The sequence below is a fragment of the Eurypyga helias genome, unplaced genomic scaffold (genome assembly GCF_000690775.1).
Source record: "Eurypyga helias isolate BGI_N326 unplaced genomic scaffold, ASM69077v1 scaffold19301, whole genome shotgun sequence".
Classification (NCBI taxonomy): Eukaryota; Metazoa; Chordata; class Aves; order Eurypygiformes; family Eurypygidae; genus Eurypyga; species Eurypyga helias.
In genome coordinates, this window is record NW_010229142.1 from 3,055 (window position 1) to 29,598 (window position 26,544).

The 26,544-nt window shown below is 37.1% G+C and overlaps 1 protein-coding gene across 1 annotated transcript; it reads left to right on the forward strand.

Moving 5' to 3' along the window:
* Positions 1-2,837: 2,837 nt before the first annotated feature.
* LOC104516085 (Y+L amino acid transporter 2-like) lies at positions 2,838-26,155 on the forward strand. The gene is made up of 9 exons (XM_010160294.1): positions 2,838-3,403; positions 7,042-7,167; positions 8,932-9,076; positions 11,521-11,644; positions 22,233-22,336; positions 23,372-23,468; positions 23,721-23,870; positions 24,594-24,777; positions 26,061-26,155. The coding sequence occupies exons 1-9, from the start codon at positions 2,872-2,874 to the stop codon at positions 26,153-26,155; spliced, it is 1,557 nt and encodes a 518-aa protein (XP_010158596.1). The 5' UTR covers positions 2,838-2,871.
* Positions 26,156-26,544: the final 389 nt, after the last annotated feature.

Consider the following 26,544-nt stretch of genomic DNA (forward strand, 5'->3'; position numbering starts at 1 on the left):
CTGCAGTGACGTGCTGCTGATTGAGGTGGAGGCATTTGAACAGTGGCAGGATCTGTAGTTAAGGTAATTATACCTCTGAACTTCAGACCATGAGGTAAATCGGGGTGACTCTTAGTGCAAAGCTGCCTGTGTGTAAACGTCAGATTTGATCAGATTTGAATGATTCAATAGATTCAAATCAGATCATCAAAATGCCTGAGTATTCAAAGTAATGTTTATGCTTCTGAGGAAGGTGTAGTTTGAAAGGGGTTTTAGGGAGAAATGGGGATGATGATTAGGATATGTGGAGTAACATAAAGCTGTGTAGTTATCACCAAAATGATGTTTTACATCCATGACTCAATTGATATTACATCGTTTTTTTTTCTTTAGCTGGAAGTGTTGAGAATGAATATGGCCTATTTTCAAACTGGCAGTCAGATGTCATAATAATAGCTGTAGAGTTCTTATTTTTTCCACTGAGATTTCTCCAGAGATTTCTCTCTTTGCCTTCTGAAATACACTTGAAAGTAGTGTCCTGTCCCAGTCAAAACAGAAATGAGAAGACTCAATTTGGAGTTGAATGTTATTTTCACGTGTGGCAAGTGTTCCGTAAATTTGATTCTTATGGTCAAATTAGTCATGAAGACATCTGTTTTGATTATTTGTCCTCCTGGTTTACACATTTATGCTTTCTGATGATTGCATCATAATTGAAAATGCTCATTATAATAATTTGTATTATATTTACACAGTAATAACTGAACTTTCTTCTGTAAAGCACAGCAAATAATCTTACAAGCTCATAGGCCGCATATCTTTCTGAACACTTAGCTGTACTACACCAATAACAAACTCAGTCAGTGTGTGGTTACAAATGAATTTGACACAAGTTGGATGAAGGAGTAAATAATAATACTTTATAATAATAATGTAACAACTGGTGAGCTGAATTTGCTTTTGTTTTCCTTTGCAGTTTTGGTACAGTTGCGTGTGGATCCCTCTCTCTTATCAATTTAATTTTGTTGGAGATGACTCATTATAACACTCAAGCTTTGAAGTTCTGAAATAGCAGAGTTCAGTTTCTGGAAGGTTGAAAATTTGTAGTCCTAACAAAAATGTGAAATTTGATGGCTTGTGATGTATGTATGACATTAGATAAGATACTGACTAATGTATAAAATGATAAAGTATGTAGTTAGTAATTAACCATCTTTAAAGTGTTTCTTTGAAATTTTGAGGGGAAAATAAATCAGAAGGCATCTGACTAAGCAGATTCAGGATCTCATTTTGCATTATTTAAAAGAACAATCTAATGTGGAAAAATCTAGAAGATTTATGAGTTGGAGATGAATGATGTAATGTGTTTCAGTAAATGACTTCTACTCCTTTTCAGTGAAGTTACCTTTTTATTGATCAAAACTAATCTTTACCATTTTCACATCTTTAAAACTCTTCTAGTTCAGGGGTGTCAAGTCAGATTTTCTATGCTGTAGTATACAACTGTTGGCTTTATGATAAAGGAAGAGTATGATGATTAAGTTTTCCCTCCAGAAAGCTGTGCCTCTAACTACATGAGCAAAACCTTGTATGTTCGTGTGTAGTTTGGGTCATTGCATGCTGACCTTTCAAAACCCCCATACTCAGGGTGTTTCTCTTGACAAGTTTATTGCTGGAATAAAAACACCTTTTGTAAAATCAGTGTTACCCAAAAAAGTGCAAAAACCCTCACCTCCACTAGATCAGGCAATTACTTTAAAACATAAAAATTAAAAAGTCTGGGTCAATTAGAAAAAAGCTGAAGTATACACTGAGGGTTTAATGAGGAGCAGGGCAAATGAATGGTAGTGCATTCTGGAAATCACGTAGGGCCTGTTCTTTCTGCAGCTGGAAACCTAGTACATTTGCAATTTAAGCTGTTTTCCATACAAGACTATTCCTTGAATAAATTATTTCTTACTTGAACTTCTGTAACTTCTATGGACCTTATTCAGAATTACTGCTGGTTATCTTGTGCTAAGAAATACTTGCTTTTGGAAGGCATGAGAGACTTGAGAAAAAGGTGGTTCTTTTCCAAACAGTCAGTTCTGAAGCAGAGGAAAATGTTTATTCATTTCTGTGTTCTTAGGTACTGTTAAGTACACTTGCTAATGGAGAAATTTGGATTGGAACTACTGTGTTTTTTCATGTACAGCCTTAGATAACTCCAAGAAATGGAGCAGTGGGAACTGGGAAAATTTTTGTGGAGGGAGCAAACTCTAGTGTCAGTTAAAAGTCAAGAGCTGGATCAAGGGGATCCTGCAGTATTCATATGGCTCTTGTTGAGAACCTACACTGCAGTAATAAAATGTGCAGCTCTCTTACTAGATAATTCATAACTTATATGTTTAATTGCAATAATTTCATTCATTTTTTCAGTACTGCAGTAAATCTGTGTTCATACTTAGAACTTCCAGCTGGGTCTTGCAGTGCATGCTTTTCTTTATCACCTCACTTTGCTTCTGTTCTTTCTTCCTTCTCAACTGGAATCCCTCAATTCTGTCGGTCTTACATTTTTGGTTTTGGTGTTTGGATTTTGGTGTGGTGGGTTTTTTTTTTTTTTCTCCTAAAGGTGAAAGTACCTTTCTTAGCTTAAGTTATATTGGAATTTGTCTCTTGCTCTGTGTGTGTTTGTTTTTCTGTTTAACTATGCATGAATTTACCTTTGTGTCAGAAAAGATAGGAAGCAACAAAAGGGAGTTTCTCAATTTACATTTGTAAATCATAAGAGTAGAAAGGTGGAAAGATTGAGCAAGAAAATCTTGGGGTAAAAAATTCTGTTATGATTTCAGCTGTCTATATTTTGTTTTAGGTTGTGATTTGGAGTCGTGGAGAATTCACAGTCTTTCCGGAATGGGAGAAAGGACAGATTGTACGAAGTCACGTAGTTCGCTGGCTGAATACAGCCCCGTCAATAAATCAGACAGGACAGATCCAAGTGACAGCTGTGAAATGCAGGATGGAAACCAAAATACAATGCAACTGAAGAAAGAAATATCTTTGATAAATGGCATAAGCCTTATAGTAGGCAACATGATCGGTTCAGGTATCTTTGTCTCTCCCAAAGGAGTTCTCATCTACAGCAAATCTTATGGATTGTCTCTAATAATTTGGGCGATTGGAGGGATTTTTTCAGTCTTTGGAGCTCTCTGCTATGCTGAACTTGGAACCACTATTACAAAGTCAGGAGCCAGCTATGCATATATCTTGGAGTCTTTTGGGAGCTTCATCGCTTTTATTCGTTTGTGGACCTCACTCCTAATTGTTGAGCCGACTAGTCAGGCAATTATTGCCATCACCTTTGCTAACTACATAGTTCAACCTTTCTTCCCTTCTTGTGATCCTCCATATTTGGCTTGCCGTCTCATAGCAGCTGCTTGTGAATGTAAGTATTTCTTGAAATTTACTTTAGTAATTTTTTATCCAGGGTTAAGTTTTTATTTAAAAAAATCCTACTGAGTTCCAGAGTTGTTGCCTACTGAATCTGCAACCATTTGAGTTACACTAGGGAAAAGAACACCTTCCAGCACATGAATAACTTGCAGGTATTCAGTTGGTGAATTACCATTTTCTCATTCAGAAGCAGAACAAGGTATTTAACTCTTTCAAGTTTACCTGCATGTCAGAAATTGAGGAAGAAGTTTGTTTTGCCTCTGAAAGATATGTTAAATCAAACCTCAAGATACTCTAGTGTGGTCTAAGAAGTAGCTCTTATGCTATGAATTCTGGTGTAATTTGTTTTACAATAGCTTCTCAATGTCTATGTGCCTAAGTAATTACTCTGGTAGGGTTTCAAAAGATTGTTCATTCAAGATTATTCTTTATGCTTATGATTAACATCAGTACAACAGTACCTGCTGTAAAGCTGTTTTGAAAAGCAGAAATTATGTATGCATATGAAACATTGGAACGTTTGTAATCGGATAATCAACTGTTAATATTAACAACTGTCTATGTGCTTCACATCGGGCTTGTTCTGCTGTATCAAGAAAATGAAACTGTATGCTTGTGCTGTGTATGTCTTATTTGCTTTTAGGTATTTCTTATTAAAAGTGTTTATATATTTTTGCATTTCCAGTGAACAGTGAAAAATACATTTCAAAAAATTCTGTCTGGCAAGCCTTTGTCACGTGCTGGTCAGCCACCATGTGCTGTGGAGTCTGCCATCCCTGTTGATCCCATGCTCTTATCATAAAGCTAATACGGAACTTGGGCTTTTTTACTGCCAGCAATATGCTACAGGGAGGAGATGTGCTGCTCCTAGTTGGTTCCCTTTTGAGGCAACAGGAGTCTGTTGGAATGACTGTGAGGTTCCTTATTACAGTTGTCTGTGTAGGACTAGAAGAGGGCAAAGACAGAGCAGTAGTCTGTGCCTCAATTATTTGACCTCTAAATAACTGGTTGTGAACATTATAGTTTCCCCTTCCATTTTTGTAAGTCATTTGTTGCTGTTGGAAAAGCACTAATATGGTGGTCCAGGTAGTGGGAAGAATAATAATAACTTCTTCCAAAAATTCTGTCAGTTTACTCAGTTCTGTTCCCTTTGTCTCCTTCCTCCTTCCCAAATGTGTGGCCACGTTTTGTTGTGACAACATCGGAAAAGAAGTGATGGACCTGTTATGTCATGTTCACATTCCTTGAACAGATACTGGCCTAAGGTATCCTGACACAGACCCAGGAGTGTGGGGGAATTTGCTCTTCCATTTAAGATACCTCAAATATGAGGGGAGTTAGCCCTTATAAAAAGCAGTTTATCAAAAGGCAAGAAATTAAAGACAAAGTGATTCAATTAAAATGATTATATGGTGGCTGTAGAAAGACAATGTCATGTGATCTACTCTTGCTGCTAAGAGAGGAGATTTAGCACCTTTTTCTTTAGTGGAGACACATGACAGCAAGATCACTCTCATGTAGGTGGAACTACTTTCTTTAATGGTCCGTTTTATGGTTTAAATGCTTGTTCTGCCCCGCTGTAGGTGTCAGGGCTGACTCTCACCCCTGCATTAGCTGTATGCGCCATGTCAAATCCTAACCTCTGGATAAGATTAATACTTCATTAATAGAAGTTGCTGGGAGTGGAAATCTGAGCATTGTTTAGGTATAGATTGTATGTGAGAATGGGTGGTTTGTTGCAGTTTCTTCTTGTTCCTATTTTTAACTGTAGTAATAACCATACTAGATCTAGTGTGAGATCAGTGTTAATGTTGTACAACATTTTGTCAGTCACTTTAGCAATGTCTGTGGCACCTGGTGCTACAGAATTAAACTTGACAGTTCTCAGGAACTTTAAGTAGGTAAATGATAATTAAATTGAAGAAAACATGAGAATAATTTTAGTGAGAGAAAGAGGGAGAGGATGTGGCTTATTCAGGTTCTTGATTAGAATTTTTCAAGATATCAGAGACAGCAGCATTTCATCTGAAGCAGAGACTAAGCCCTAACTCACTAAAATAAGGAGTTAATAATAATTACTCCCAATGAATGCTTCTTTAAAGACCCTGTGAGCAAATACTCCATGAATAACACCCATCACTAATACTGAAGAGCAGAGGCCAAACAGGGTTGTGTTTGGTTTTTTTTTTTTTCCTGAGGGCTATTTGGGAGCTGCAGCAGTTCTGACTTTTGAAATTTGATACAACTGTTTTCTTCCCCTCATCATGCCAAGCTCAGTGGAATCTTGTTCAGCTATTCCACTTGGCCCGACTGCCTAGTATACTACTGCCATGCTTTTGAGATCATTACCTTTCTTTTGTTACCTCTTTTAAATTGTTACTTTTCTGTTTGGTAACTGTGCTAAGTACAACTCTTATCTTAATATCACATTCTTGGATTATGGAAAAGGACGTAATTTATTACACCTTTTCATTAAATTTTGATTTGCTATTACCCTACTCCTTAAACAATTATGTTTAGTTTTTATTTAAATGCATATTTAAAATACATAGTACAAGAAAATTGTTTGGCAATTGGAAAGTAAAGTAGAATATACGACTCTTACTAGCTAGACAAAAAAGAAGAGATTTGGGGAAAATATTCAGCCTCTGGTTTGGAATCAATAATGTAATGATAATCTGAATAAGAAAAATATGCACTGAATTAGTATTTTGTTCAGTAAAGAATACTGAAGATACTGAATCCTATTCAATATTCAGCATTTGAGTTGAAATTGAGAAAAAAGTAACAAATGCAAAAGCAAAATGTTGAGAGGCATGAGAACTGTGTATTTCAACAGTAACTTGAAGAGTGTCTGTTGGGGAAGTTGATCATATGAGAGTTTAGTCAGCCACTGTTACTAAAATATATGTGAAATCTGCAAGTCTCACTTCTAGTTCCATTATAATCTTGTGAAATAGGTCTGACACTGATTTATTTTGGGATAGAGGGACGAATACATTCAGAATACTTACTAGCAGTTCATAAAAATCCAGATTAGTGTTTCATTGCTTGTAAAGTATATGCTGTTTGGTCACATCTGTTTTAACCTCACTTAGTAATACAGTTTACAGCCAGAAAAGAGCATTGAATATATAACCATATTCAGTATGGCAAATACTAGGCGTTTTGAACTCTTCTTCAGACTAACAGGGAAGGGGACTTTTTGAAACGTTCTTTTAATATGTTTGCCTAAAAGAGTTTCTAGGTAATCTTTCATATATCAGAACAGTATTGTTAAATTGAAATTAATAATTTCATGTAGAGGCTTCTTTACCTTTGGGCTAGCTGCAGAATGCAGCTGATAAGGGGTAACTTTAGGACAATGGACATATAATCAGAGAATGGGAAGGTCTTTCCTTCCATCTTTTGAAACTTTGTCAATTATGTATCTCTGAACCATCTGTTTCCTACTGTTTTGCTTAAACCAATGTGTTTTCAGTTCCAGTGTATTTTACTTAGGTTAACCTAAGTATTAATATAACAGGTAAGTGCATATTTAACTTATAATTTAAAAGATTTGAAAAATGAATTAAACTGAATATTGTTCAAATAGTATTTTCATTTTTCTTTTTTTTCCTCCCCTTCTAGGTCTTCTAACATTTATAAATTGTGCCTATGTTAAATGGGGAACACGGGTGCAGGATATATTTACTTATGCTAAAGTCACTGCTCTTATTGTCATCATCATAACTGGACTTGTTAAAATATGCCAGGGTAAGCTTGTAAAATTAAAGCAAAGGTTTGTGTTTATCAGTTAAGCTGAATAACTTGTCTAAAGACTGTAAAATGCCTTTATGTGTTATGGAATGTCTCGGTACAAGCATAATATAGCCACTTTAAAAACACCAATAATACCAGTATTAGGCATTATCATGATATTGTATCATGAAAAGCTATCCTATCTTAGTTGACTTTGAACTGGGTAAAAGAAGGAAACTGATTGCTCAGCCATGTTGTGCAATTTACAGCCCGCATTATGGAATAATAAAGGAAATGAAACCAGCAAAATACAGAGTTAGCAAAATACAATGGGAGTGGAGAAAGCTGTAAATTTCTCTAAGGAACATACTACTTTACAATGACATCAACTGAATATTTTTTTTACAAAATTAATTTCGTGCAAGTCTGGAGGTGATCGAACTTAAAGTAAAAATAGATTTGTAAGAATGTATTAGCAGACTTGTGAAACAGCATCTTTTTTTTGTTGCTGTTTTTTTTTGTTTCGGTTTGGTTTTTGTTCAAATCCCAAGCAAAAACAAATCCTTTTTTTGTGTGTGTGTGTGTTTGTGTTGGGCCTTGAAGTTAGAGGAATTCTGACCTTAATTTTGTTCTCATCCCTTCCTTTGGGGGTAATCTGTTGGTGCGTTAGCTTAAAAAATTTACCCTGCTTTTAAAGCTATCATAAAGGGCTTTCCCTGGCAATTTGTGTCCTTTGCTCTAAGGTTATTGTTGAAAGTCCATGAGCAAGGTAATTATTGTGACTAGAACAAGAACATCCCTAGGTGACCACCTTGCCAGTGTGTTTAATTCTTGGCACCTCTGCCCATTCCTTGTTTTGTAGATGCTGAGCTTGTTTACTACCAACTTTCTTGACTTTGTCTCTCTGTGTTTCTAACTCGGAAGTTATTTTGCCTCTGTCTGCCATGTCTCTTTAGGATAAAAAAGAGAAAGAAGTGAAGATCTTTTTAGAGGTCTCAAATATTTGCCTGGCCAGTTTTGATGAAGTCTAAACTTCAGGATGCATACTACAGGGCACGTTTTAGAGTTATATAGTTACTCATCTTTCTGTATTTGGTGTTTTTTTGTGTGTGTTTGTGTATGTAATATAGTGTGAATATATATAACTGCCATTGATGGGCTTGTCATGACTTGCTTCAAGTCAAAAGGTGGCACAAGTTCTCACAAATACTGGTGCAAAAAAACATACACTTCTCTTACCTTGGGAAAATTTCATCTCAAGTAACAATAATATTTTATGTTCTGTTAATTGTTCTCAGTTCTCTATTTTTTAGCTCAAACAAACCTTCATTTAAGTGTTAGGGGTTTTTGTTTTAGTTGTCTAAAATCAACTGTAATCTTTGTTTGTTTTCTGCATGGGCTAAATGATTGGAAGTTTAAAAGGATGTAGAAGGATAAAGTGGACCTATTTATAAATACATACGTTATAAAAGATACCCTTAGCCCGAGTGCTGTTATTGCCAGTTGTTTGCAGCTTAGTCTGAAATTAATGTTCCTGAACTTTTTGTGCCATTGTGGACAAACTAGGTGTTTAATTATAGAGCAATATCATCTACAGAGCATAATTTTTAGTAGTTTATATGCCATGCTGAAGCACAGAGCAGAATTGGAAAAAGGGCTTAATAAGCATCTTTGAAGGAATTTGGGATTCTGAGGTTTTATTCTATTTGTGTGCCAAATTGAAAAAAATTACTTGCTGTATTTTATTATCCTGTAGTTGATTGTGTCTTCCACATACAGGATATTCATCTCACTTCGAGAACTCTTTCGAGGGATCCTCTTTTGATATTGGAGACATTTCCCTCGCACTCTATTCTGCCTTGTTCTCTTACTCTGGTTGGGATACGCTCAATTTCGTAACAGAAGAGATCAAAAACCCAGAAAGGTAAAAGATTGGAGCTTTCTAAACTTGGCTAATTCCCAAGGTGGTCGTTTTGTGGCTGTCTTTCACCGGAGTTCTGAGCCTATACAGAAATTAGTAGAACTGCTTTATACTTAGATTGTAAGGATGTATTTTTAAACTACATAAAAAAAAAATCAGAATAAATTAGTCTAGATGATTGTAGGATGCTGTATTGAGTACTTGGTAAGCCTTCAGTTCAAGATGTTGTTACTATTAATTAAAATAGGCATTAATATTGCAGTGAAACAGTTACAGAAGTATAGTTTGTGTTATGTTTATCTGCACAATAATTCTGATTTCATATTTAAGAATGTTATATTTTCCATGAATTTATGCTCTACAAGTGTGACTGACTAAACTAATCATGTTCTGTCATAAGCCTGTAAGCAGACACGTTTTATGATAAAAATAGAATCATTTTTGCTTCCTATTATAAGCAACAGCTCAGGTTGCTACAACTGAAAGATAAAGAATGGAAGAGAGATTTTCCTCTATTCCCCCAAATGATTTTGACTTTTGCAGTTTATTCTGATACCCCTGAGTTCTATGCTGTACATTTATTTAACCAAGAAAGTTACCTATTAAAAAGATAAAATTGCAGGTAAGTTTTAGCTCTAAGAATACCTGGTTTTAGTCAGACTGAATTTCAGGTTGACAGTGTTGCCTTAAATTGTCCTGCAAAGATTCATTATATGTGTTCAGAAGAGATGTATGTTTTGTGTTTGCATCAGTCATTTGGTGCTTCAAATTGCTATTTTCCACTGAAAGAGCTCCCATTTTGAGTGCTGTTGCAATGCCTTTTCATCTTTGTAGATTTAGTGTTAGTGTTTTGTGTTACCTATTGGATAACTCCTGTATTGGATGTATTTCTCACAAGATATCTAACTGATGAAAATTTCTTTTGATTCATTTACTATTTATAGGCATCGGTGCATTACACAACCTTCACTCTTGGTAACAATTGTAGCTAGTAAAGTGAACTTCAAATTCTAGGTTTCTACATTAGCGATTTGTGGGAATAATGAGATGTTCAGACTTCTATAAAATTATTCCAAAAACTATGTATTTTTCATAGTCATTTGATTCATAGTGCCCTCATGCTTGTCCAGTCAAAAGCTGTAATCCACAAGTAAAATCTGAAATAGTCCCTTGGCTTTAATCTTGGGCAATGCAAAGTCCTTAAAATTCCATTTCAGCTTTTTGTTACATTATGAAACATTTCTAGGTTAATTTCTAAGTGTTCTTATAATTCTGTTTCTTTTCTGCACTGAAGTTCACAGATCTCTTACTGTGAGTGTGCAACCTGGAAGCAGAATCGGATCTTCCAGTTGCTAATTTACAGATTTACACGTGTGTGTGTGTGTGTTTGTTTTTCTGCTTCCACAGCATTGGACAGACCTAGCTGGTGTTCTAGGCTTCAGGAAATTTTTGAGGAAACTTCCAAAATGTGTTTTAATTTTTCTGCTTTTTTGGGTTTTTGTTCGTATTTTGTTACTGGAAACCATGTTCATGGTAAATGCTCATCCCTTGCACTGTGTCATATTTGATTTCAAACTGGGCAAATGTGAGAGTAATGCTCTCAGTTGTGCTTTCCCATTTGACACATTTGAATATCCCTGCAAACTTTGGGAAAAGAAAAAGACTGAGAAATGCAGGAGCCTAAAATGAAGTTTGCTTCTGCTCAGCAGAGTCTCTCCCTGTGGAGCTGCAGACTCAGCACTGTAGGTTTATCTTGGCTTTAAATTAAGTCTTATCTGCTTATATCTAGAGGTTTGCAGTGTTTCCATGTTAGTCCTGACTTTTTTTTATTACTTTCTAGACATGTGTTTGCTAGTAAGATACACCACATCCCAAGATTCAGAGCTGTGTAGCAATTTCAGATGTGCACTCTTCATCTCTGCTTTCTGCACTTACGCAGGCCAATTAGCTTGTTCTCTGCAGCGATGAGTGCAGATGAGATCAGGCTTTTGGTTTAGGGGATGTCCCTACATCAGTTCTAGGAGTAGGTGCTAGAAGAACATCGGCGGGGATGAATGCAGTGACTCTGAGCTCTGTCCCTTTGCGATTCTAGTTGTGGTAATTATTTCCTACTGGTCACGTTAATTTAAAACATGTAAATTTGAAGGCTGTTGTTATGGATGTGGAAACCCTGAAGTTTGGGAACTAGAAGAGCAATTCCATAGAATCACTTTTTACACATAATTTGGGTTTTAAATTATTGCAAAAATTTTAATTTTTCCCAGTATTCTATATTAGAATTTCTAGTTTTAAAAGAAACCAAACTCTGGAAAAGATACCTAATTTGGAATCTTTATTCTGTCTTCATACCTTTTATCTGCAAGGTAAAGGATACAAATCAGTAAGTTTATTTTGTTATTTATGGATTTTTTTTCCCCCCCTGATTTTGGTTTTTTTTTGTCTTACAGGAACTTGCCACTGGCTATTGCAGTGTCTATGCCAATTGTGACTGTTATCTATATTATGACCAATGTAGCTTACTATACAGTGCTGGATGTCGAAGCTGTTCTTTCTAGTGATGCTGTGGCAGTGGTAAGTGGACCATGTGATATTTTGCTATATTATTCACTTTACACCTTTTAGGGATGCATTTTGTTTTGAATAACAAAACAAGAACAATGCCTAGTTTGTTCTAGTACTTCCCTAAATACAGGAGGGCAGAATAACTCATCATGAATAATTTAATCTTCAATAGAAAAGGAGTTAATGAAATCATGCATAACAATAATATATTATCAGATTTACTGAAACAAGTACAGATGCATCTTGTTAATGTATTTTGTGAAGACGCTCATTAGACTTGTGCACTTTCAGATGACTCTAAATTAGGCTCATTAGTACATAATTGTCTTCGCTGTTCCCTCATGCTGCAGCATTTAGAAAGCTGGAGTGGTACACAGAACACTCTTGCGCTGAGCTGCATTCTATTGGGATAATAATCGGTGCAATGGATTTGTGTAAATGTGTGTGGTGCAGCTCAGGTATGACAAAGATTAGCTTTGTATCTCCTTAATAACTGTCTTCCCAGCATTCTATTAATTCTAAAAATTTCTAGTATTTTGAAATTCATTGGTTTTGTATATGGATGGAAGATTGGATCCAATTAAAAGAAATAAGCTCCTTAAATTAAAAGCTGGTCAAAACATGTTTTATGCTTAAAGCTAATCAGTAAACAAAAGTGAAGTGGGTGTGTTTTGCCCTGTAGCTGGTGAGTTAATCGGATAGTTCTTTAGAATATACTTATCCTTTAGACTTGAAACTTGGAAAATTTAATCTTTTTAGTTATTTAAATTGGAGGAAAAGAAATAGATTTCCTCCCTGTTAGATTCCCAACTGGCTTCTAAAATTTAAGCAGTTAGACAATGGACAAAGATTTTTGAGTACATCAAAATGAAGCAAGTATTCGCCCTGTTCCCACAGAGGATTACTGTGTTTAAAAACTGACCTAGCAAATCAGCAAACTCTTGTTTCAGGTATTTAGGCAGATGGTTCTGCAAAAACACTTACTTGACTTTCTTTTAAACTTGAGAAATATTTATATTTAATGTAAGCTTTCAAAGTAGTTTATGGTAAATGTGGGCTCTAACTTGTTATTTCAAATGTAATTATGCAGACATTTATTTCAAAATGTATTGGAAGTTAGTAATTTTTAACTCTTTGCCTCTTTTTAGCTGGAATATGGAAATACAAAGTTGTCATAAAATATATTGGGAAAAACTTGGTAAAACACTTCAGAATGAAACAAAACATGGACAGGAAATACTTAATTTGAATCACCATATGTTAAGGCATAATAAAATCATCAGGAATGTTTATTTCTGTTGTAGGCTATGGTACCTTCCAGTGACTCATAATAGAATTTTAATTCTTGTCTAGAATTAATTAATCCAGCCAAAATTAAAAGCCAATACACAGTCCACTGTCCATCCGGACTTCTGTAAAGCAATACACTATTGTTTGTTTTAAACAAAAACTTGGAAAATACGCTCCTTTGACAGATCCAGCCTGTCCCCTAAGAGTATTCTGTGCCTGCTTTGCTGCTCCTGGCCTTTGTCATCACGGAGGTTTACACAGCCATTTGGTGAATGGGTTCAGGAAAACTGATCGACCCTGGGAGTCTGGGGGAATGATTCACTCTGGGTCTGTCCAGTCTGTGTTGCTACACACAGCAAGTGGTAGCACTGCAGCAGCAGAGGGTGGCCAAATAAAGGAAGGACGAGGGAACCCTGAACCCTACTACACATGTGACACCCAGGCCTAAATTTTTATGACTTTATATACACTTCATTTAGTTGTTCTTTTGACGTGTTCTTGACCAAAAGTGGGTACGTATTTATTTTTGTGTGTGTATACATTTATGTATATACACATGCTCTGTAATTTTACATGAAACTTTAATACTCAACAGATCAGGTCTTCCACTCTGCGTGAAACTTTAATACTCAACAGATCAACAGATCAGGTCTTCCACTCTGCTGTAGGATGCATCTTCTAGACGTGGAGGAGAAAAAAGGAAGACTTAAAAATTATTTAAATCCTTAGACAACCTAATTGCATGCAGAGGTATTCAGTGACCAGGATAAGAGTGAAAAAATGTATGTGATTTCCAAAGTTATTAAGGAATTTACTTCTTTTGCTAGTTGTAATGAAACTTAACTGAACGAATGACTTTGGAAGTCTAGAGCTGTGCTTTTTCCCTAGCTCTCAGGATTTCCAAATACTTGTACCTTAGTTAAAATTTCAAGTACTATCTAAAGGCATTTTTGCTGAAGTGTCTCATCAGTGGGAAACAACGGTCTTTTATTGCCACTACTTCTACTCCTTTTAGAATGACAAGGTGAAAGTGCAGAAGTTTAATACTCTAACACATGACTCATTAAAGATTCCTTTTCATTGCTGATACGAATTTAATTGCCCAATCTTATGACACCAGTTTTAAGATTGATATACTAATGCTTTAGCCAGTAGCGTGGACCTCTGGAAGGATGTCTGTAGGGTGGAGCAGTTGACGCTAAGGACCTGACGTGCACTATAGGTACTTCAGCGGTATTTTACTTTGGACTAGTTCTAATGAGGTCCTGTGGACTAAATACTTATGTGTGGTTGGGTTGCAGGGGAGTGCAGCGGGTATGCTCTTGTAGTGCATCTTCTGATTTAGTCTGTTTGAAATGGGAAGCTCCCTTTTAGCTCTGATGCTGAACAATGTCAACCAAAAAGCAGTAAATGGCAATAATTGGGAGAGTTGCTTCAGAAGTGCACTTGCGGTCTAAATGAAAACACTCATAATGCACCCATAGTTTTCTAGTGAATAGGGACGGGGGGAAGAGCTAATGACTATAATGGTCTGTATTTGGAAACCTTCCTATGATACAGAAATGTAAAATCTTTATGGTGAAATTTCTCTGGGTGGCAGAAAAGAATTTTGTCCACAATGGGATCTTTAAGAAGACTTAAGGCATTGTGGTCAGTCGATGAATGAAGAAAGGAGATGGGAATTAAGCCAATCCAAAAGCTAATCTGATGAAAAATGGGGCACTTAGATCTGCTCACGTATTCTGTATGTGCTGTATGATACAGATTGCTGTAGCTTCCTTATTACCCTCTATGTAGTTGTAGGGTGAAAATTACAATAATGATCTTTAAAAAAGAAACACACTAGTAATAATACTGCATTTTAGAGCCTTTTGTGTAGAAAAGCAGCAGTTAAATTTAATCTTTCCTTGTTGCTATTTTAGAGAGGATTGGGGTAACTTTCTCCTATTCATTTCAGTGTAGAGGCTTTGAGCTGGAAAGTGGCAGGGGGTAGCTATTTCCAGTTTATAAATGTTGAGAATAAAAGTTGTAAGTAAAAGAAATACTAGTAATAGTGTATCTTTGCACATCACCTTGTATACTGTTGTCTTGGTGGCTGGGAAGTTAAAGAAGTCTTACCGAGGGATGATATGGAACCAAATGATGAAAGGTCCTTTACTTCAGTATTAGCTTCACTGTAGTATAATGCCAGTGTCAGGGCTAAGAAACTTTTTTTTTTTTAAACTCTTTTTTTGGTTTTGTTAATTTAAGTAACACAGCAACAGCTAGCTTAGAAGTTCTGCCAATGCTCTTCAGACAGTTGCTTGTCATGTAAAAATTGCTTCCTTTTTCAAAGATTACTGTCAGAATTTCACAGTTGACTCCTGTTTTGCCTCCTTATGCAAACTGTTGTTTTAAGCATCTGGAGCAGTTACTCTATAGCACATTTATACAGCTTAAAATAAAGAAATAAACCCAGAAATTTTATCTTGCCTTCCCCTGTCACTGAACAACTATTTTTTGCAGCTTAGAGTGCCATTGTATTTTTTTGTTTGTGAAGAGGGCAGCTGGCTCCACAAGCACTTTTTTGGGCTACTTCATCTTCTAAGAGGAAAGAACATACTGACTGCCAGTTCATAGCTTGCTACCTGCTTCCTTGTGCTTGGTCATGTCTGGGGTTTTTGATTGAGTTCCTACAACAGATGTCATTTGGAATCTTACTTCTTTTACTTGGAAAAGCTAAAAATGATTGCTGGTTGAAGCAAACGGTTGTCCTGCATAGCTGGCTAACATCTTTCTTGGAGCTGTACAACTTTGTCTACAGATTGGGGATAAAGTTGATGACTTCAGTTGCATCTTTGGATACCATCTTGCGAGTCCAGCATTGATCAATCCAGTTTACCCTGGTGTACTCATATTCTAGAGCGGACTTGCTTTGCTTTGCTTTGCTTCAACATGCTCTCTCCCTCACTAAAACAGGAATGTGGGAGGCTGTGTATTTCAGCTGTTTTACTCTTCGGTGTGTAGTTTAAGAAATGATGTGTCTCTTTCTTCTAACTGAATTCACTCAGAAATTCTTAACTTACTCATAGACCTTTTTGGTATTACTTCTTTTCCTTCATTTGGCCAGTTACTGGCTTGTTTTCTGAAGAGGAAAATCTGCTTGTCTTTTGCTGCCAGTGTCATGCCCATCTTGTTTACTTGCACTGGCACCTCCCAGTAAGGTTGCTTTGGATGAAATGCAGATTCTGTACCTTATAATGGAAGAACTCTTTATTAGGCACAGACAGCTGCTTTCAGAAGAGAGCTGTTTGCCTTCTTTCTTGCAGCTAGCCGTAATTCACTAACAGTGCAGCACTCCTGTTGCCAGTTATGTAGAAGTTCTACGGCTTTGGAGACCAAGCTGCAGAGTTCAGGCAGAACTTGAAAGAGTGGTACATAATATTTAAAAATGAGAAAGGTAAGAGACTTTGGGAAACGCTGAACCCTTATTCTACAGCTAGATCTAAATCTCCAAGTGCTTATCCTGTTCAAGTATCTTCAGCACCTCTATAAAGACATAAACAAAACTTTTTCACTGTTGGAGCTGCACCTGTAATCTTAATATGGACTATGCAGAAGAGGCATGCTACATGCTGTAGACATGCAGTATATTAATGCAGTAGACTAGTGCTGGTTTGGGGTAGCATAAGATTTTATTGAGTAACCTAAAGATGAAGCGAGAATTTTGTGCTGGATCTTGCACTGCACTGGTACCTCTTTCTCCAAGAAAAGGCGTTGCCAATAACACAAGGAGAGAATTATGTCTGTCTGAGTAGAATCAATCAACGAATGGTGGTTGAAAGAAGAATTACAGGAAACCCGAACTGCTTTTTTTGCACATATACAATTTTCTGACTGTTTTCAGTTGATGTGCACTCTTTTTCCTTTCTTCAATATATGTGACATTAAATTGGTCAAATTGAACAGATGTCATACGGTATCTTAACAAATGTAATCTATGGCCGTGAATTCCACACAAATGTGTATTCAGTGGCTTTTTTGCACGTGTGACTTCCTAACTGCCATAAATCATAGCTAAAAATTGAGAAAACAGGCTATAGTTCTGACTGCCAAATCTTCCTCTAATGTGGGAATGTATTTATACTCTGCCCCAAGAGAAAAGTTAAAGCAGAATTAATTGCACTTCCAAGATACCAGTCAGATTGCTGATATATGTTAATCTCCTTACTGCTGTATATGACTTTCAGAGTAAGAATCTTATAGAACCGAGCCTGGAAAAGCTCTCATGTGCGATAGGATCTCAAAATGAGCTACATAAGGAGGCTCTGTAGATGCCTTTTAAGCCTTTATAGTAGAAACACCTCATACTCTTTGCTTATAGTTTTGTATGTCTCTTACTCAGATTAGGCTACATTCTCTTTGCATTTATCCATCTGATCTATACTGTTCAGTGCTTTGCCAGCCGAGCATGTGCTTGCCACTCCATATGCTCTTGGTGTAGTCTGACATTTTTTGGTGCCCCTAAGTGCACTTTTGTGTGCAGCTAAGCATGGTGAAATGGTTCTCATCTTGTGATTTGTAACATAAATGTGGGTCTTTCCAATCGTCTGTGTGCCTGAATTACTGGGTGTGAGGCAGTGTTCTGTGTATTTTGTTGTGGCAGCTCTTTATGCAGAGTGATTTCTGCTTTTAGTTCAGTGTGTTTGTACAGAACTTGCTTGGACCTTTAAAAGGACAAAAAAGTGTTCTTGCAAACCATCCACAAATTACCAGCTGATGAACACGAGATCAAACTAACCCAAGATAAAAATAAAATGTAGTTAAATCAGTCATTCATGTCTGGAAACAAGGCTGTAATTCAGTTTTTTACCATTCTTCTGGGAGTAATGTAACATTTTAGTCATGATGAAATGACAGCAGTTCAGCTGAGAAGTGCATGGCTGGAAGCTTCTTCCTTCATTATTATTCCCTGTGGTGGTTTGGAAAAAAAAATCAGAATTAAGGGGGACAATTCCAGGTGCATGCCTTTCCACAGTGTGTGTGTATATATGTATATCTTAGATGTCCAATGGATGGGAGGGCATAAAAGACTTTTATCTGTAATTGCAAGTGCTGTATCAGCCACTGAATTCTCTTACTGTTTCCTAGCTGTTAGAAGCAGTTATTATTCATCTGGACTACAGGACTTGTCAGACTATAGCAGAGATGACAATTTAATCTCTTAATCCTTCTTGCTCTTTAGACTTTCTCAGAAGAAACCTGAGAAGAAATCCATCCCCATAGTGGTGGCTTTCTCCTGTTATGGTGGACTAAATGCTTCTGCTATAGCTGCCAGGTAGGCTCCTCTGTCATCCTCCGCATACCCTTGCGAATGCTCCATTCTTTCCCGTTACCAGCTCATTTGTTTTTATAAATGCACTTCACTACTCCCAGAAGTAGTGGTAGTTAAAATGGAATTGGTCAGCTGCTCGGTTCAGAGCCCAGGTCTAGCTCATTTGTGGAGGATCCGTGATTGTGTAATTGCAGTTTTAGCAGAAAGCAGCCACTAACTCTTCTCTCTCCCTGTTTTTTCTCTCTTGGTACAGTGCACGTGGTGTATGTGCTTGATAACTCGATTGCTTTTTGTACTTTTCTCTGCCCTTCTTTCTTACGAAAAATAACCCTCTGACCCATGCGGAGAGTCGAATGCTTACTCTGCCCTGTTTTACTTACACTTCAGTAACATTTTCTGCCCGAAACACTGTAGAGATCTTTGATATTGTCATTGTTCATAAGAACGTACAGCTCAGCTTTGGAGAAGACATTTCTTGTCATCTGTTAAAATGGGACTGTTGAAGGATTTATAAATGTGTACTCTGAGGTATAAAAGTGTGTTTATTACCCAAGTAATAACACACAAACTTGGCTGATTTTTATGTCAGAAATGAGGTTGAAAGCCTGTCAGAAAACACCTGCATAAAGGCAGGTTAAGATAGCTAATACCACTGGAACATTTGGACAAACTTCAGGTACCTTTCAACTTTGCTTGGCTGAAAGATCATTTTACAGGCAGATCTGCTTGGCAAACCAAGCTGAACTTGTCTCGATCATTCTCAATTAAAATACTCCTTTGCCTTACCTCACTTAAGGAAAAGTTAAGCTCTTGAAGTTGATGCTCCACCCTTTGCTCTCTCTGGAATCCCAGCTATGACATTAGAAAGTACACTGGAAATGACAGTTTGGTAACAACTGTCACTAGGTTATTCTCTCCTTTGAAGAGGCTGACTTGTACACATCTAGGGAAGTTAACTATTTGAGCTGCATCAGCAGTTGTTGAACATCACGTCGTTTGCATCCAGAATACATTGAATCTATAATAGGCTTGATCTGTGTATAATTTGTGGCAGTGCTACCATAACTTTGCCTTAACTCTTGGTGGTTTATACTGCTCATATGAGTAATTGCTGTTTTCGAGGATGTGTGAAACAACATTAGCATATCGTAGAAAGATTGGATATACATCATAAGATGGAAACAGCCTTTGAGTTAGTCCCATGTCTGGCATTCCACACTGCCAGTTACTAGATGTTTCACAAGGAAATGGGAAATGTTTGCAGAGAACAAATGCCAGCCTGCCTTTTGGGGGAAAAGTTTCTTGAAATGACATATTAGCTAATTTGCATCCTTCAGCATAAGATTACAGTCATATGTTTTCTCTCTCTTCTTTTAACTTTAGCTGTTAATATTGCTTATCTAAATGCTTATCCTTTAGGCAATCTTACTAAACATCTTAATTCTCTAACATCTTGAGTGAGTTCTGTATCTTAGCTTTGTATATTTAAAGAAACCAAACAAAAAAAATAAAAACAACCCTCTTCTAGCAGTTCTAAGTTTGATGTCTAGTAACTTCACTTGCTGTTTGGCTTTGGAAATCAGCAGTCCAGATTTAAATCATCCTTTAAAATATTACAACAATTGCCTATGAGACTTTTCATCTTGTCCCCATTCTTAACTTGTTCTGGAGAGGTTGTCTTAATTCATTCACTGGATCATTGTGAATTACATTCTACTTGGGAAACCAGGTTTCTCAGAGCTGCATTTCGATCCAATAAGCATCTGAAAGAAGCACTGTGTGTTCTAGTAGTTATTTATTCTTAAGTAGCAGAAATGTTTTATATACAATAATGTAAATTATTAGTTGCTTGTTTAGTTTCAACTCACTGCAAATGGGTATTCCCTGGTATACAGAACACATTTCATATGGCATGGTCTTTTGATGTTCTGATTTCAGCATGAAATAGAATTCATACATGGATGAGTTCTTTTATACTGGTGTTAATTTTTATAATTTCTGTGGGAATCTGTGTATGCATTTTTCCAGCTCTGTGTGGAAGCTCCATTTTGAGGGAAGCTATACTAATATGGTTAAACTAAAAGAGCTCAGGTAGAGAGGTCCTACAGAAAGAATCAAGGTGACTAACACAGTTGATGCATTGACTTTGAACCTTTTGGCAAGGTTCCCACTGAAGTGATTATATGCTCTTGCATTGTCCCTTAACAGCAGGAAATCCTATCTGCATTTGCTGAGGCTAACTAAATTACACAAAAGGATGGAATAAATTTTGCTTTTTAGTGTAGATGGTGGTTTACAGCGAAGCAGAGTTGGATCCTGAACCCTAACCTGGATAACCAGCTGAACAAACCACTTTGTCAGCACAGACAAGGAACAGGAAATTTTAACTGGCCAAGCTTTGTTTTTATGTCAGTATATTTTTCTGCATTTTATGGTTTAAAGATTGAGATGTGCAGGGTTTTGGCTCATGAAAATCAATCATTCATTTAACGAAAAAAGAAATCTATATCATATTTAGGTTTTTTTGACCTACAGAATCCTTCAGAGAACAGATCATAATGAACTGCTTTTGGTTATCTTGTTCCTGGAGTAATTAAACCAACATTTCACCACTGTTAATCCAGATAGCTTTATATGCCACAAACAAAGGCCAGTTCTGAATCTTAATACTCTTTGACTGACCTTCTTAGCAAGAAAATTTTTGTAACAGAAAAGACAGTCCTGCAGAAAGCTGAACTAGTTTTAATAACAATGCTTCTTATGCCTGAGTTTCTTGAAATTGATGAGGGGAAAAAAGAGCTAAGAATGTGTTTTAGAGAAAGGTTTATAGAATGGTTTAGATTACTGCTACCTGCTGAGATATAAGATGTTCTAATACCCACAGAATCCTCGGGCTTGTTTGAATGCCACTTTATCACTTAATGTTTCTCTAAATAGCAATTTCATGCTGTCTAATGTAAACATGAACCTTTGCTACCACAACTGTTAGTTTGCTTCAGTAAAAGAAATGGTAAAAGTAATTTAGCTGTCAGTAGGTAGCACGGGGGTAGGAAGGCTTCCACCCATGTCCTCTGGACACAGGATGAGCAGTTTTCTGCTTAACTAAACATGCTAATGTTCAGACATGTACAATGCTTATACTGAAATGGGATTTAGATGTCAGTCTTCATGTCTTACATTTCTGGATTTTTTTCAAACATTTTGTCTGATACTCTAAGTCTCCCTTTTTCTCTCCATTTAGGAGGCCAAACAGAATTGACCAGAAGAGTATCTTGCAAATTATTACTGACTTCATTATAGGTCCCAGATTACTGGCAATCAGTGACTTACCACTTGCTGTGAAACCTTGATGCTCCTGATTTCCTGGTTTCAGAGCTGTATCATGGGAAATCGCGGCAGTTGGCCTGCAATACTGCCTAGCAACATTAACAAATGACTGCTAACAAGATACTTGCTCTTTGATTTGCCATGTTGTGAGAGAAGAGCCCAGAGGCTCTGCTGGTGGAGCTAGAGAAGACATGGCTTAAGAAATTGTAAAAGAAGGAAACCAGAATAGTTTCCTAGAATAGTGTCTATAAACAGTAGGTGTGATGGTGGCTGTCTACCATCTGCAATATGGCACTTCCCTTTTTGGATATGTAACAATGTTTTTGTCATTTATTCTCCGTAGTTGCTATGTTATGCTTGAGTTCTGTAGTTGAGTTAGGTAATAAAATATATTAGGATTGGTGAGAAAAACCTAAAACCATTTTGTTTTCCTTTGTGAGCAGAAAATGTTAGTTCAGATGCTTGGCTAAAGAAGTTTGTGCTTACTTAGAATCCATAAATAAATAAAAAAGCTGTGTGCTTCTTTGTGCTGCATTATGAAGTGTCCTTACTATATTATTATTTTTCCATACAAACTTACTACAAAAGCTTTGATGTCATTTTTGTACGCATGCTTTGTTGCAGAGATTTTCATGGTTCCTTTTTCTTTTTTTCCCCTTTCATTAGACATTTGCTGACCAGGTATTTGGTATCTTCAGCTGGACAATTCCCATTGCTGTAGCCTTTTCTTGTTTTGGTGGGCTTAATGCTTCAATTCTAGCATCATCAAGGTAGTGCATATCTCTTTTTGTCTGACAAATGTTCCTAAGTATATTTTACATGTTACTGTTATGCTCATCTATTGTGAGAGTGGCAAAAATACGTCTGTAATCAAATCTGTAATGAATAGCCACGATAAAATAACGGACCTAAATAAACCTCTGCGTGTGTGTGTGTGTGTACATACACCCTTAACACTGCCTTACTTCCCCAGAGCATTCCTAGCTGTATGTGGAGTACAGTTAGCGATCAAATCAATGTTGTCTTTGTAGTGAGTCCTCAAGCCTTCTGATTATTTGGATTATCTTCTATTTTATTTGATACAATAATTCTAGCAAGTTCTTGTTTTCAAATGTGTTTGCTTAAAACCTACTGACTTTTTAAAATCTTATAAATCTTTTCTCCAAGTAAAAAGTTTTTAAAGTTCCTACTGCTATTAAGCTGCAGCCAGAAAGCCTAGGGTACAGTATAGAATCGTTCCTCTGAGCACTGATTATGGATGTGGCTAGTGAGAGTTTTAACTAGATTTATTCAGGCATTTTAACATCCTTCCTGTTCACTGAATGTACACGCTACGCCTCTGTACTGAGAACAAGTATGAATGTGATCTGGTGAAGCAGTCAGTATATAACAATTTGCAGTTGATAATAGAATTATGCGTGTTTGTTTTTTGAGCAGTGGTTGAGTGAGCTCTTTAGAGACCTGGCAATTTTTCTGGTTGGCATGGAAAACTCTTCTGCTATAAGCTAGCTTTTAGGATTTTTTTTTTTTAAACACTATACATTTATTTCAGATGTTTTCTGTTTCACCTACAGGTCTGTTTTTTAAAAACAGGTGTTAATAACATATTCTAAAAGCTTACGTATTTTTAATAGCTGTTGTACAGTACATCTTTACAAGAAGGGTTGAATCTATGTTCCAGTTGAAAGGATGAAAATTCAGTGGTGTAAATACTTATTTTGACTGGTATTGCTGTTTGATTTTTGTGTAATACCTTCTCTCTCACTTGTGGCCTCAACACCTGTTTTCTGACTATTTTTTTCCAGGCTATTTTTTGTAGGATCTCGAGAAGGTCACCTTCCTGACCTGTTGTCTATGATCCACATAGGGAGGTTCACACCTGTGCCAGCACTGCTCTTCAATGTAAGTTCTTACTGCTTTTCTTTTCAGCTGTTCAGATGTGACTGTATGAATTGTTTAAAGGAAGACTTGAAAAAATCACAAGTGAGAACTTCAGATGTACTGTCATTGAGGTGATTTCTGAGAGTGATTTTTTGAGGCATAAAATCATGCCAAACACCAAATAGTATAAGGTGTCGCTTTCAGGTAGAAAGCAGCACAAATGGTAAGTTTTGAACTTCTGTTGTTCATCTCACTCTTGTTCTTTTCTGACAGTGTGTTATGACCCTTATTTACCTGGCTGTGGAAGATGTCTTCAAGCTTATTAATTACTTCAGTTTCAGTTACTGGTTTTTTGTTGGTCTATCTATTGCTGGGCAATTATATCTACGTTGGAAGGAACCAGATCGACCCAGACCTCTTAAGGTAGTATTTACTTACTACAGAACTGTTTAAAATCCGTATCTTCCACGTACTGTAAAAGTACTATCTAAAATCTGGACCATACGTGTTGTGCCTAAAGGTTACAAATGGATCAGGACACGATACGTGGCTTCTGTTCTAGATTGTACCATGAAAGCTAGCCTGTCTGCTCGGTAGTGATTGGTGTAATGGCATACTCTTACCGTACGTTAGTGCAATCGGTATCCCTTTTTCGGTCAACTGGAGAATGTCTCTGTAGGCTAACGTAGTAGTTAGCATTTTTTCTTGGATTAGAAACCTTTATTAGGAATGTTTTAGTTATTTAATTCCATCAATATGGTCTACATTTAGGTCTGATGGTGTTTCAGTTCAATATCTGAGCCTCTTAGCAACTTCTCGTACTTCTAAGCTGATATTCTACATGAAAAAGTCATTCTTGTTCCCCAAATTTTATTGGATTTGTCTAAAAACACTTCATGCTGTTACACAGGGTTTTTTTCAACACAGCACTTAGCATGCTTGATTACTTTTGCAATTTTTAGCATCAATTTTGTTCAAGAATAATCCTGCAATTTGCTTGTGGTTCCACCTAGGCAGATATGTAAGAGGTACAGATAATTTCACAAAGTGGGGTTGAGAGGGAAAAAGTGTAACTCTCACCAAATGTTTGTAACTACAGGCAACAAATGTTTCAGTAACGTTCTGTTCTGTGTTTTCTGTCTGCAGCTCAGTGTGGCTTTCCCAATAATATTCTGTATATGCACGGTATTTCTGGTGGTAGTGCCACTCTACAGTGACACCATAAATTCCTTGATTGGAATTGCCATTGCCTTATCTGGAATTCCAGTCTTTTTCTTGGGAGTCTATTTACCTGCATCAAGGAGACCTCAGTTTCTCAACAAGATTTTAGGTAAGTTTCTTTGTAGATGGAGACGACGTTGGGAAAGAGGAGAATTAAATAAGCGAATCTCTGTTGATGGAAAGGGTTGTGGTCAGTTGACCCCAGCCTGCAGCTAAGTACCCACAGAGCCGCTGGCACACCAGTCCCCACCCTCCCCCTCCCAGCAGGAAGAGGGAGAACAGGAAGAACATAGGTGAGAAGACTTGGTCAAGATAAAGGGGATTTAGTAAGTGAAGGAAAAAACCTGCCACTGCGAAGGCGATCACTTACCACCTCCCGCAACCAGACCAACGCGCAGCCAGTCTCCAAGCAACGGCTGCCTTGGAAGACACCCTCCCACATGCACACACTTCTACCCCTGTTTTTGTTGATAAGCGTGACATACGGCGTGAATTATCCTTTTGCCTGGTTTTGGTCAGCTCTCCTGGCCATCTCCCCTCCAAATGTCCTGCCCATCCCCATCCTGCTGGTTGCAGGGAGGGCAGAATGGGAGGAAAAAATCCCCCAAAAGCCTGGATACTGTGCGAACGCTGTTCAGCGACAGCCGAAACACCGGTGTCTTACCAGCCGTGCTTGAGCCACAGGAACAGAGCCTGTGGGCTGCTATGAAGAATGTTAACTGCATCCCAGCCAGACCCAGTAAAGGGGTGTATCTTATAGATGTGTTTATACCCAGGCTTTATTTACTGTGTATTTAAAAGACCATCCACTTCCTACAGATTTTGTCCATAGTTTTTAGGCATTTCTGTTTAATTAAGCACACTGAAAGTCTTTTTCTTAAGCAAGATCAATGACTGTAAAAGGGCTGGACATTCTTGCTAAATTACTCGTTTCTCTCCAGCAGCACATGGTTGTCATTGTTGCTGTGTGAGAAAACCATGCTGAGGGGTGTGGAAAGGGAGGGCTGATAGCATGATCTCAGAATGCCACAGGAATGGTGCTGCAGCAGCTAGTGAATGTGGCTTGGTAATTTGTCCCTTTCCTGCGGGCTATTTGAAGTTCTTGTTTAAGTCTTTTATTCTACCAATTTCACACTCTTAATTATAGAGAAAATAGGTCTTACTTCAGTTACTCAGTGGGGTGCCTAAGAAGGGTATCAACAGAAGAGTTTTAAACATTATTTAAAGAAGTTGAGTGGAAGACACTTTTTTCCTATTAACTTTTGTCATCTGCTTTAAGGGAAGTGAGGCAGCATTCTTGACAACTAACGTTGGTTAGTCAGATGCATGTTGTGAAGTCAGAGCTGAGGTAGGTGGCTACTGTTCTGATTTATCTTCAATTTCCCTCTGCAGGTGTAGTCACACGAAACATGCAGCTGCTCTGTTACTGTGTTTTAACAGAGATGGACACAAATGAAGAAAAGAAGTTGGAAATCAAATCCAACTAAAATTTCAAAGCCATTACAAGAAACAGAAGGAAGGATAAAGCAGTTACGACAACAAAAGGGAAGAGGTGGAACTGGGAAAAACAGGAAAAGTGTTTCCAGTGGTCTTTCAGAAACACTGAAAATGTACTCACTCTCAGTTGGATTCTCACAATAATCCTGCCCTCACGTCACCCTGTAAACTGTGGCATATTTTCAGGGCATATTTTCATTGGGTAATGATTATCTACTCCTTTCAGGCACACAAGCTGTGCGTCATTGTTGTTCCTTCTTCAGAATTGGTATTAAAATGGTAAGAGCTAATGGATCAAATTAGATTTCTGCAGAACCAGGCGCTGAAGTAATGCATTTTTAAGTTAGACTGAAAACCACTCTGACTCTAAAGACCAAAA